Source organism: Vigna unguiculata, chromosome 8 (assembly GCF_004118075.2).
Source record: "Vigna unguiculata cultivar IT97K-499-35 chromosome 8, ASM411807v1, whole genome shotgun sequence".
NCBI lineage: Eukaryota > Viridiplantae > Streptophyta > Magnoliopsida > Fabales > Fabaceae > Vigna > Vigna unguiculata.
The window spans coordinates 23,800,254-23,813,928 of NC_040286.1; the positions used below are offsets into that span (position 1 = coordinate 23,800,254).

Below are 13,675 nucleotides of genomic sequence, written 5' to 3' on the forward strand. Positions count from 1 at the left end.
TGGTTTGTGTATGAGGAGGGTCCAAAATATAGTTATAGGGACCGAGTGAAGGATTGTCAATCATTTAGGAGGTTGTTGTGGTACATTCATTTGAACTAACCAAGGGCTTCCCTTTTCATGTGGAATGCCACCATAAAGAGGCATTTCTCTAAGGTTATGGGGATCTAATAAGTGGTGGAGGTCGATGTTGAAAGTTAAGAGGTTGTGTAATCATGGTGGTGGCAGTCTGGAAATGATCTTTGAAGGATTTAGGAATAAAATGTATGGATGTAGTTGTGGAGCCTGGGGAGTTTTGTTGGTAATTATTTATGGAGTGTAATGATGAAATATGGTAAGGGGAACTTGTGGGTGTAGTACTATGGGTAGGTAAAAATGATATCTGGTTATTAAGAAGGGTGAATGATGATTGCAGGAACTAATTTTTTAGTTCCATGTGTGTTTGCATAGTAGACAAACGATCTTGAATGGCATCTAGCCCTTTGGAATGGGGTTTGGGAGGCATGGAGAAAGCAACAAAAGCACTGATGTCATGTTTTGTTACAACTATACTAAGATATGATTGAAGAGGAACATAAGAATTAGTGAAATTTTTTTTTCCTCATTTCATAACATATCAACCTTAAAATAGGGATAAAATTGACCTAAACAGCCTTGATTACATAGAATATATTTATTGGGCTATGCACATGGTTCATATAAAAGAAAGAGTTAAGTAGTTTGAATAACTATTTGGAAGGCTTGGGAATTAGTATTAATATCAATTTGAATAGAGAAAGTTCACAAAATAAATAGATAATGTCTTCCATGTGAAAAGTTTTGGAACTGCACCCTGAACATAGTTGCACTTGGGATACGAAAATTTCTTTGTTTGGTCCCAAACGTTTTTGTTGTATAGACTTTTAGGTTGATTTGGGTTTCCCAACAATCAATGTAAAATCTTGATCTTATGTATATGGGTTAAGGTACCTTAAATTTGTCTCTTGTATATGGATTTATAGTCTTTGTTGACAAAAAAAAACTTTGGTAAAAACTCTAAAATGAAGTCCTTCAACCAAATGAGAAATTTAGAAAAGCTATTTCTTATTTGAAATATTCAACTTTAGCAACTTCTCCTATGTTTCTGTTTGTTAGGATTGAGCGCTTACCACTATTCCAAAAGTTATAGCCATTAGTCAAGGCGCAACTCTTTTTACTTAAGAGTGTAACAGCCCAAGCACCATGATTCGATTGTGACCCAGCCCACTTGGCCTCTGCCACAGGACAATTGATGCCACCTGCAAAAATCTCCCATTCAGCAATTGTCCTACTAGGAATCCTACTTGGATTGTGACTTGACCCACTTGGCCTTCGCCACGGGACAATTGTGCAACCCGCAACATCTTTCCCTTAACAATTGCCCACTAGGAATCAAACTCGTGATCTTGGCTCTAATACCAATTGTTAGGATCGAGCGCTTACCATTAGATCAAAAATTATAGTCATTAGTCAGGGCGCAACTCTTTTTTACTTAAGAGTGTAACAGCCCAAGCACCACGATCCGATTGCAAGTGACATCAATTGTCCCATGGCATAGGTCAAGTGGGTCGGGTCACAATCGAATTGTGACGCTTGGGCTGTTACACTCTTAAGTAAAAAGAGTTATGCCCTAATTAATGGCTATACCTTTTGGTCTAGTGGTAAACGCTCGATCCTAACAATTGGTATCAGAGCTATGGTTTGGTAAGGATTTTTTCTTAGTATGCTCTCTGGTTGCGGCATAGTCTGATTTTCCACATCAGAAAAGATTAATTCCAGGTTCGGTAGTGTAACATCCCTACTACATATTACTTATTTAAAATAAAGAATTAAGAAAAGAACATCAAACATCAAATCTTTTATTATTCCCAAACGCGGAAAAATTCAAAATATCATTAAACGCGCTAAAACTATTTAATAATAGTAAATAAGATTATTACAATTTTTCCAAAATCCAGTAAAGTAGCAGCAACATAATAAATTCCTAGCTCAACCCAAGCTAGTCCCTCTCTCAGTCTCATGCGTTAGCAGCATCACCTCTATCATCAACTACTCCCGTGTAAAGAATTACACGAGCATCGCCAAAAACAAACAGAAAGGCTGAGCTTAATAATAAAAGAAAACACATCAATTAAATAATATAAATACACCCAGTTATATTATTATAGTTAGACCTTGGCCAAGTCCTCAATACCACAAGGCTTTTCAACCTTCAAATCACACAACATAGTTAGCTATTGACTCAAGATTTATGATACTCGCATGAACCTGCCCGCTCGTGGTCCTGCCTCTACAAACCTCCTCGCTTGTAGTCCTACTCTACGGACCTACCCGCCTGTAGTCCAACACATGTGATCCACCAGCTAAATACCTCCCCGCACGCAACATCTCTTAGATGTGAGCACGGAACATACGAACCTACCTTGCTCGTATCCCCACATGAGAGTAACTGAGTATGAACCTCCCTGCTTATACCATCACATGTTAACTACCATCCATGAACCTACCCGTTCATGGCACAACATCTCCTGATCCACGTCTGCATCAATGCGTACAAACAACGCACACAAACTGCACTACATTTGCTTGGGCTAAAAGCCTTAGGTTGAGTGACCAGACCTGTCTCGCTTAAGCTAAGCTTTCTCAGCTGAGCGAGCGTGCTCCATGGCTCATTGCGAAGTCTCGCTTAAGCGAGCCTTTTCTCGCTTTGGCGAGATCACCATTCGCCTAAAACCAAAACCCTCGCTTAGGCGACGAGTCTAGCAGAACACCAAACTTTTCACGATTTCTCGCTGAGGCGAGGACTCCTCGCCTGAGCGAGATGCTCTGTCGCCCAATCCATGGGCCCCTCACCTGGGTGAGACTCTTGAGCAAAACTTCATAACCTCTCGATTTCTCACTTAGGCAAGATGCTCTCGCCTAAGCGAGATGCTCGAACAAAAACAGGGTTTGAGTTTCTGCTATTTTCGCCTAGGCGAGCCTTGCTCGCTTGAGCGAGAATAGGAGAAGTTCTCCCCTGTTCATGTACGCACACCAAAACATTACCCAAAGTTTCCATTCCAACATTACCAATAGTCTATTTTGACAAGTCATTCGCAAAAACAGGTTATAAACTCAATTAGACTCCCAAAACGTGAGCTTAAACCATACCCAATCATGCATTGCAGAAACCCTTATCTTATTCATACAAAACTTAAGGGTTTGCTTAAACAACATGCAAGAACAACAAAACTCCAACCTCAATACACAAAAAATTCAATAATAGAGTTTAATCATTCATTACATACCATATACCATGCAATTTTTCACTAATTAAGCATAAAAGAAAAACAGCTCCACTAACCTGGTTTTCCTCTACTTAAACGAAGAGAAGGTTGATAGTCCTTCTTGCCCCAATTTGGATTCCCTTAGTGCTCTCCCAAATTCGCTCTCTTGATTCCCTCTGACTCTCTTTTCACTCAAAGTTCGTGCTCTCCTTTCCCTTTAGGTTTCAGACTTCAAAAACCCTCCTAGTTACCTTAATTTTCCCCTTTTATATGGTCCCTAATTATGGTAAATGGCAAAAAAAAAAAAAAACAAAAAATGACCTTTTAATGTCTATAATTACCTTTCATAGACCATTATGTTATTTTTCCCACCTCCCTTGGTGGCCCATTGCGTCTAGGATTTTCCCACCCTTTCACATCCATACCACAATTATATTAGCAAAAATAAATAAGTCAATTTAGTTCTCAACAAGGTTTGAACACATAATCATGGAATCAAAAACCAATGCACAACCACTTCATATTTCATGATAATTCTTATAATTGTAGGATTACATTATCATTATTCTCATTCAGTATATAACATAAAAAATATGCACCAATTAAACAACATACAATTAACATACATAGGACTCGAACCCAAGTCCTTTCACACAATAAAGTACTCTCAACCACTTGAGCTAGTACTTTTCCACATCACAACAATTAACATTAAATGCCATAAAGGCTTCTACTACTTGCATTTATTAAATAATTATTATTTAATTATTTAAATTTCTCGGGTCTTACAGGTAGGATTTTTTATTAGTATGCTCTATGGTTGCAGCTTAGTCTGATATTCCACATTAGAAAATATTAATTCCTTGTTGTTGGAGAATCATCCTTGGTTACTCATATTGCAATGGCTTTTGCAAGTGCGATCAAATGTGACATAGAGAAATTTGATGGAAGGATGAATTTTGGCTTGTGTCAAACTCAAGTCAAAGATGTGTTGATTCAATATGGATTACACATGGTGTTAAAAGGAAAACCTTCTGACATGAAGGAAGAAGAATGGGAAGAGTTCGATTTGAGAGCTGCTAATGCAATTCGTCTGTGTTTGGCTAAGAATGTTCTTACAAATGTGCAAAAAAATGTCAACGACAAAGGAACTTTGGGAGAGTCTGGAAGGCTTATATCAAGCAAAGGGCATATCAAATCGATTGTTATTGAAGGAAAAGTTTCATAACCTACGTATGGGTGATGATATGAAAGTCTTTGATCACCTTAGTAATCTTAATGAAATTATCTGTGAATTAGAGGCAATTGGAGTTAAGGTTGAGGAAGAAGATATATCTCTAAGACTCATTTGGTCTCTTCAGTCCTTCTATGAGCTTATCAAACTTGTCTCTATGTATGGCAAGGAAACATTGAGTTTTGATGAAATTGCTAGTAAGATCCTTTCTGAAGAGAGGAGGATGAAAAGTAATGAAAACATGACAACAACCTCAATGATGGTTGTTAGAATTGGGACACATGGGAACAAAAACCACAAAATGAATGTGGTATGTTGGCAATGTGGAAAGCCTGAGCATGTGAGGGAAATATTGTCGAGGTGGAGATACATCACAAAAAAATGATTCAGATTTGACTAAAAATGTCTCTCTTATTATGGGAGACGATGATCTTTTGTGAAAAAATGCGATAAATATCCTCATGGCATAACTGCATTGCCATGGAAAAGGATGAGGTTTTGTAGCGGTAGATCTGATTTTGGGATCTAGGCTTGCTTTGTGTTTTGCTGGCGTTTGATGCAGGGTGCATGGAAATTCTTGGGGTGACTATTCAGAGTGGAAATTCTTATGATGGTTTGATTCCAAGTGGAAATTCTTGGGATTGTTTGATTCCAAGTGAAAATTCTTCTAGTCGTTTAATTCCAAATGGAAATTCTTGGGATAGTTTGATTCCAAGTGGAAATTCTTTGGATGGTTTGATTCCAAATGGAAATTCTTGGGATAGTTTGATCCCAAGTGCAAATTCTTGGGATGACTTGATTCCAAATGATACTTCTTATAGTGGAGTATGATCGTTGATGTAGGCAATGAAGATGTGTTTATTTTAATTAGGGTGAAGAATGTTGGGCAGATAAAAATAACATGTCTTGAAAAGTCCCACATCGCTTAGGATAACCGAGGGGTAAGTGTTAGTGACTATATAATGAACTCTAAGTCCATCATGTCCTGAGTCAAAGAAACTTCAAGTTTGTATTTGACTCTTCTTTCTTATTTCTTATACTCTTATAATAAGAGGCTTTGTGTGAAGTTTGGGTTAAATTATTGCTTTTGAGTAGGTTTACTCGAGGTCAAAGGACATGGAAGAATTGTCTATATATTTTCTTGTGTTTATTTTATTTCTCTATTAATAAAATGATTTTTGAAATTTTTTCCAAAAATGTTTCTTCCTTTGTTAGTGAACCAAAGCTATTTCTACTGGTTATTTGGTGTGTGTAGTTATACACCCTAATAATACAACATACTTTACGAGAAGAAATTGAACCTTCCTTAGTTTTCCAAAGTACCAAAAAATAAAAGAAAACGAAGTGGCTTTTAACTTTAAAGGGGAAGCACATGAACATTTCGCACACTTCCAAAATTGCCTTTTCGGAAAACATTCAGATTTTGCTTTCGCAACCCACAGCATATTCATTCCGGAACTATTATTTTGTAATAGAACTCAATAATACAATACGGAATTTATTTTCCAGAAGTGTTATGTATGGTCACCTAAACATCTCCCGAATTAATATTTTCGGAATGATATTTTACATTTCCGGAAGGAAGAATTCAGAAAATCATTTACCACTTCTCACACCTATACCTGATCACATTTTCCAGAAGCTTATTTCTGGATTTTTACTTGCGAAAAATTTACCTTCACCATTTTACCCACTATGCACCATGAAAAACATTTTCCAGCACCTCACCACAAGTTGCCTCAATTACGCAAATCACCAACACCACTAGCATCTCCAACAAAGCTTGCTGGGAAACACACAACAACACACAAAGCTTGCAAATAGTAATTGATGAGGTGCAAATAGAAATTGACGAGGTGCAGGAAGCGATTCTCAACCAAAGGCTTAGGAAGGAAAAACTAAAACAAAGAAAAATAAACTCTGATGCAAAGAGCTGTGAAAACAAGAAAGAAAAAGCTTTAATACACATTCTCAATATATATTAAAAGAACTTAAAAAAATGTATATTCAAATAATAGCTGACTATTCTTACTAAACCATCTCTGTAATTCTAAACTAATTTAATTAATTTATTTACAATTTCAACTGAACCCCAAAGGTCTACAAATTCTAATTAAATAATTACGTAAAAGATTAAACAAATGTATCTAATTTTTCACTTTATTGTCCTATATATGACATGGGGTATCCATCACATAAAATTTAATAAGCGATAGAATAATATTTTGATATAGAAATGTTATTGTTTATTTCATTGATATATCCACAAATTGAAGCACTTGATCAATGATGGTCTTAAAATATGAACATGAATCATGGTGGTTTAACCAAGAGAAAAAAAAAGGCAGAAAACGTTATTACTTGGTTTCTTGGAACTGATAACTTCATTCCTTGCTACTTTGTATGCCCTTTTGCCAACTTCATCTTCTCTATGTGGAAATCAATGACATGTTCCTTCCATATGCTCTCTTCAAGATAGGCCTCAAAGAAACTTACTTCTTCACTTGATTTCACGACTATGGCAGCACTACTCCTAGTGCCATACAAACCCTACAAATATTGGGAAATAAGTGAAAAGTCCCATGATTTTGAATTCAATGTTTTGGGGTGATATTGTTGATTTACCAGTGGAGTTTCTACTTCAACAAAAATGGAACTCAAATTGAATTCCCAATCAAGATTGCGTATGTGAGGTAGATGAGTTTCATCAGCTTTAGTTTTGTCCTTCATTAGCTTTTGAAGCACCTCCTTCATTGGTATCTCACCATCCCCATACTTGGCTAGCTCTTCTTTGAAACTTACTTCAAGTCGCTGCGCCTGTCAAAAGCCAGACAAAACTTAGGTTTCTGCTTCAATCAAAGCTCCAAACGAGATAACAATCTCATTGTGCAATTCAATGAAATAACAATATTTGCTTGATTTTATTTATATTTCTTTATATAAAATCATTATCCTCAAGTATTTTATTTTCACTTTTAATACTCTTAAAAGTACAAAAAATTACTTACACGGAACAAATTACACACAATCTAACTTAAAATAATTAAATCTATTTTTTATTCAAAAATGATATGTTTAGCTCAGTTTAGTTTTAAATTTCTTTTCTAAAAACAAATTGAGTACACCAACCCTTTTTTTAAACAATTTCTTATAAATACTTGAGGAGCTTATTTAAAAATAAACTAAACGATAGGAAGATATTAGAAGAGTTGATGATAATGATTTAATAAACAAGTTTTTATATAATCTATTATGTGGAATATCTAACAATAAGCTTAGATATTTATGATTGTATAACTTGCATGATACTAACTAGAAGTTTTTATTGTCTGGATTTTTAGAATTCTAATTTAAATTTAATAAAATAGATTAGATCTAGATCCATTTTAAATGCATAAAATTAAATTGGAATTTTTTCGAACAAATTTTAGTTAGATTAAATCTAGTTTGCATATTTTTCCAAATTAGATATAAATTAATATTTGAATTGGTTTGGCTTGGGCATGATGCTTAATCTATTTCAACTTGAGTTTCTTTAAGTTGGTCGAGCTTGGTCTCGATCCAATTTAACTTGATATGAGTCTGTCTCGACTTAGCTTGAAGTGGATTCAAGTTGACTAGAGTTAAATTAGACTTAGGGTGACATAACCAAATATGAAGTCGGTCCAACTTAATTTGACTTTGGTCCAACCTGACTTATACCGACGTAGATGAAAACCCATCCAAGGAGCTGCAACATGGGCCATGGCTAGGAGAATGGAAGAGAAAGAAGAACTTTAAAGAACTATAATCTTATGGAGAATAGTTTATTAAGCTTGTCTTTTCCTTCTCTTGGCATTGTAAAAATGTACATAAGTATTTCCTTTTGGCCTTATATTTTGGCCAAGCTTATATTTCCTTTGGGCATTGTATTTTGGTGATTTTAGTGTGTTATCCTCTAATTTAATCCATTATGTAAATACTATAATTGATTAAAATAGACAAACAATGTTTTAGTGTGACAACCTCAATTTAATCGATTAAAATAGTAACATAATTTATTAAATTAGGCAGCATCCTACATGTGTGTAGTTTTGGCTTTGTAAGTTGATTCTTATGTGACCATGCGAACTAAAGAGCTTTTTAGGCTTGCTTGGGCTTCAAGTAATCCTTAGTACATTGCTTGAGGGCCAAGGCACCTTGAAAGGTGCATGCATCCTCATTGAAGAAGGTTCTTAAAGCTTTTTCAATTTTTTAAATTTATTATAGTTTCTTTCACTTGGGTTAGCTCCTCCATTCTATAAATAGAAGTGACTCAAGCTTTGTAAATCAACTTGGAAATATTATAGAGAATTTCTGCCAAATTTACAGCTCTCAATTGTTCTAAGTGCACTAGGATAGGTTATCTTCTTGACTTCTCCTAGACATTTTCCTTGAGGGTTGGCCCAACCTCCTTCAAGAAACACACCCAATCCACTCTCTAGACATGGTTCATCTTGTTGGCATGTGAAGCCAAGGTGGTATGTCTCTTGAAGATTTGATGAAGTTTTTTGAACTACAAAGAAGCCATTACCATTGGAATCAAGCCTACATTGATGAAGATAAGGGGATTTAATGATATTCATGTTGATCAAGCCTGAAATGTGTGCTCTCCACATGGATAAATCATTAAGAAAGTGTATTTGAAGTTTGTAATTCATATTGTAGACCTTGTAGCATTAATTTAATGTATTTGGTCTTTGTTGTGTTTTTTTAATCTGTTGAATGGTTTTTCAACAGGTTAAAAGGTTGGTTGTAGTAGTCTTAAACTATGACTTATTCAATCAGTTGATTTATTTTTTAATCGACTGATTTCACTTAAGTCAAGTGAAATCAACCGATTGATTTGGAAATCAACTTGTTGAATTTCGTAATAGTTTGACTATAAGTGCTGTGATTTTTGAAAGAGAGGTAACTTGATCATTTTTTAGCACAAAATTGTTATGGAAACCTGGGAAAACTCTCTCTTTCGTGATCATTCAAATTGCAGCTATTGAAGATTGATGTTAGATCAATTCTTGGAGCTTTTGGCTTGTGTTTGAAGCTTGAAGAAGGTGGTTTGTGGTAGGTTGGGTTGGGCTACCACTGAGGTTTAATCTTTCTCAAGCTTTGTGTGTGTGCTTGGTGGTTTTCCATGTTTGCAAGAGGGTTCTTGCTGTGCTAGTATGATTCTTGTGTGATTCAAGAGTCTTATTTGTGGTTTTTACTTATTTTGAAAGTGTAAGAGTGGATACTTTGTAAATCTTTTGAAATAGTGCAAAGTCAAGCTCAAGTTTCCTTGACAAACTGGATGTAGCTGAGGTTTGAGTGAACCATTATAAAAATCTTGTGATCCAATCTTTTCTCTAACTCTTCTCTCTTGCATAATCATTTAAAGTTTAAAGAACTTGAGTTTAAATCATCTTTTTCGTGTTCTTGTATGTTTTCATGACATCTGCAGTATTGAGCATATTTACATAATCAATTAGAACATGTCTTGATCATTCTTGTGCATTGTTCTTGGTTTAAAACTCGAATTTGCATTTTTACATTTTTCCCAGTATTTCAATCGACTATTTTTCTGTTTCAATCGATTGATTATACCATAACAGAATCTGTTTAGTAAAATCAATCGATTAACTCTGTTTTTGACCGACTGAAAGTATACTGTCCAGTAGCTTTTGCATCCTAACTTGGTGATCGGATTGATTCAATTAAAGGTAGTTTTTAGCTTTCAAAGATAGCCTAAATTTTTAACTAGCCAATTCAACCTCCCCCCCCCCCCTTCTTGACATTTCAACCATTTCAAAACTAACACATCCATTATTCCAGGCTTTTGCATCCAAGCATATCATCACTAAGGAAGCAACTTCAACTTTAACGAAGTGGGTTTCCAAAATTTGGCACCAAAACTTGTTCCTTCATTTGGGTCATGCTCCATCATTTACATCAATTTTGCAGTTCAGTAAAGAGTTCCTTTCTTTTCTCTTTTACCCTTCTTCCAAAATGAAAGAGTTCGAAAGGATGCGTGCAAACTCCTCCATCTTCGGGATCCACCTGAAGCTAGTAAAGAATTAATATGGCTTAAAGGTTTGTTATCCAACATAGTGTTTTGTATAATGATAGTCAGAGTGCAATACATCTAGGAAATAATTCAACACTTCATTCTAGAATAAAACACATTAGTCTTCGTTATCACTTCATTATATCTTTGCTTGAGGATGAGGTGCTAACATTGAGAAAAATTCTAGGAAGTAAGAACCCAACAAATATGTTGACAAAGGTAGTAACCATTGATAAATTGAGTTGTGCTCAACTTCAATTGGCCTGCTAGAATAACATTCAAGGGAAGGTTGTTGCATTGATCAAAGTGTGAAGACAAATTAAAATTAATGTTCAAGTGGGAGATTGTTGGAATTGGTCAAACCATACATGAGGAGTGCATTCTCTTTTCTTGGAAAGATGAAAACCTATAAATTAATAGAATATTTAATTATCAAAAACTAATTATGAGGATAAGAAATGATACATGCATGTATAAATACTTCTACATAGAATTTTACTTAGCAATTCCAATAAGGAGAAAAGAGAGATAAGAGAGAGAAAATAAAAATATTTTATTTTTCTAGGTTGATTGGGTTGAGTTGAGTGTTTTGTAGACACTTGTTTTATAATTTTCTCTTTGAGATAAAAGATCTGCAGCAACTTGGACACATAGGCATAATTGATTGAACTTCGTTATCAATATTGTGTGTGATTATTCCGCATTTATATTGTTTCTATAAATTTGATTATAGGAAATGTGTGTTATTTCTAACAGTAATAACTATAGCTAAAAACAAAAATTAGAATGGAAAGAATATACATATACAATTTAAACAATCTGATAAAGCAATTGTTAAAGAGTGGAACAGTTTCTAGTTATGTTATGTCAAAACAAAATCTAATACATCCTTTAAAAAACCTCTAGGGAGAAACATGATTTTAGAAACATCAAGGGGAATGAGACTCAAGCCACTTGCCAATGAACAAGTGATGGAAACTCAACCTTTGTGATTGGATATCTCATGAATAAGGATCATATGGGTAAAACAAGTCACTTGTTAGTTTTGTTAGCACTAAAATTTATTTTAAATCAATTATATTCATTCCTATGGTGTGTAAGAAAGTGCTAGATATTGTATTATTGAGAGGGTAAACTTCGAAGTTAAATTTGTCTAGTACAAAATTTTTAGCTTCTAACTAAACTTTTAATGATAACAACAAGAATTGTAGGGATGATTGTGATTGATAAACTGCTAACCACATAAGGCATTTACACCACTCTCAAACCAAAATCTTAAGACAATGAGTTTATGGGTCTTTCTTCTTATATAGTGCTCTACTTTCTCATTTCTAGCCAATGTGGGACTTAGACTCACACTTGGATTCCTAACACAAACAAACATTGTCTTTCTTTTTTCTTTTCTTATTCTTTAGGAACGAAAGAGTCCACTAGGGTGCATGCGTGCTCGTCCATCTTCGGGATCCTCTCCTTCCCCTTCACCTTTTCTTCTTCTTATCTAGTTGGGATCGTGGAGCTTGTGATGATGTAGAACAAGACTCCTCTCCCTAGACATAGATGCATCTCCTCTCTTCGACAAAAACACACATTCCTTTACTAACACTTCTTCTCCTACCTATTTTGTATGCTGGGTAACATAATTTTCATGCTAGTTCTGAGTTCTCAATGCTATCTGAAAAGTTCCAGTTATATTCGGAAGACTTAAGCAACACATTGCTAATAATCCTTAAAGACAACGATTCTTCACACCTCAGGAAATTAATCTTCCGGTATAGTGATCAGATGATGATCGTCCAGTTTTGCATATGTATAATGTTGCACTAAGGCTTCAACAGCAGTTCTTGATTCTTTATCTTTCAAAGTTTGTGTCTTATAGCTTCTTCTTCTCTTCCTAATGTGCCAACTGATCTGCTTTTTATATTCTTTTTCAACCCTTCTTGTAGACCCTTTTTCTCAACTCGATCTGCTACCTTCTGGTTGAGTGGCTTCTGCACAAACCTTCCCTTTTAGAGAAAACATAACACTAGTCTTGGAAGTTTAGGTGGCACCCGTTGCAACTTCTGCACAAAGGACCACCAAATCCTCACTCATTTCTTTTCTGCTTTACTTAGATTGTTGATTTGTCAATCCAAGGCCAACAGAAATATTAGTTTTGAACTATAAGAAGGTAATTCTTATAGGTAGTCTTTGTAATATGTCAGCATTAGACAACTTATGGCAAGATGATGTTGTAAAACAATTTAAAATCACTGTTAGTTAGCTAATTAACTATGATACTAAACAGAATTGAAGGGTACATAACCTTATGCCAGGGTGAGTCCAGTTTGGCATTTGAAAGAACATGCAGACCAGAAGAAACCTCTTCAATTCTAATTGGCTGTCCTTTGGGTCTGTTGGTGATGTAAATCATTGATTTGGAGGAAATATCAGCCACAATCAAGTTGAATCCATTGTAATAATCACCTTCTCCTTTTAGGCTTTCAGCAAATTCTTTAGGTTGTTTCCCACTCTGTCATATTCAAATGGTAACAAACCAAAATTATGCTTTACCTTCTAAGTTATGAATTTATTAAATATAGAGCAAACATTTCGTAAAAAAATAAAATTAGGTAAAAAAGTTTAAGTAAACTAAGATTAAACTCAATATACATGTATATATATACCTTAAGAAATGATGCAGGTAGATCTCCTCTGGTTTTAGCCTCAGGGAGGGAACGAAGTTCCAAAACATTGGTGAGAAAAGCCACTCTTCCATCTCTTGAACAAGCCAACCATGTTCCTCCACCTATCTCGTCTCTTCCTCCAACTATATCACTATCTTCCCACCATGACATAGCCTTCGTAGGTCTTAACACCAAAATAATAATAAAAAAAAAAACATATTTTAAATACATAACAATAGTTTTACAATAGTTTTACAGTAAATGTAGAAAACTTGCCGGTTGTGATATTCATCTCTGTTGTTGAGGAGAAGGAAAGGGTAGAGAGGGTGGGCTTGCCAAAGAAACAAAGCTATGCACATTCTTCAATTCAAAGGCTTTGAATTTTGAACAACTCTTCACAACTTTCTATACCCACCAGAAGCATAAAGTGAAAAAA

The 13,675-nt window shown here is 35.0% G+C and overlaps 1 protein-coding gene across 2 annotated transcripts; it reads right to left on the reverse strand.

The window, feature by feature from the left end:
• Positions 1-5,997: 5,997 nt before the first annotated feature.
• On the reverse strand, positions 5,998-13,675 carry LOC114193078 (transport and Golgi organization 2 homolog). 2 transcript variants are annotated; one of them, XM_028082774.1, is made up of 6 exons: positions 13,516-13,675; positions 13,240-13,423; positions 12,879-13,085; positions 7,141-7,332; positions 6,877-7,065; positions 5,998-6,301 (listed from the first exon to the last, which is right to left on the reverse strand). In XM_028082774.1, the coding sequence occupies exons 1-5, from the start codon at positions 13,596-13,598 to the stop codon at positions 6,910-6,912; spliced, it is 822 nt and encodes a 273-aa protein (XP_027938575.1). In that variant the 5' UTR covers positions 13,599-13,675; the 3' UTR covers positions 5,998-6,301; positions 6,877-6,909. The 2 variants fall into 2 exon arrangements, with proteins under 2 accessions (XP_027938575.1, XP_027938574.1); XM_028082773.1 differs by having other exon boundaries at positions 5,998-6,448.

Coding starts and splice junctions, on each gene's coding strand:
- LOC114193078 (XM_028082774.1), bottom strand. CDS start 13,598: ATGTGCATAGCTTTGTTTCTTTGGCAAGCCCACCCTCTCTACCCTTTC. Junction 7,333..12,878: donor TGGACTCACCCTGGCATAAG/GTTATGTACCCT, acceptor GGCTTTTGACAG/GCGCAGCGACTTGAAGTAAG. Junction 7,066..7,140: donor TTGAAGTAGAAACTCCACTG/GTAAATCAACAA, acceptor CAATATTTGTAG/GGTTTGTATGGCACTAGGAG.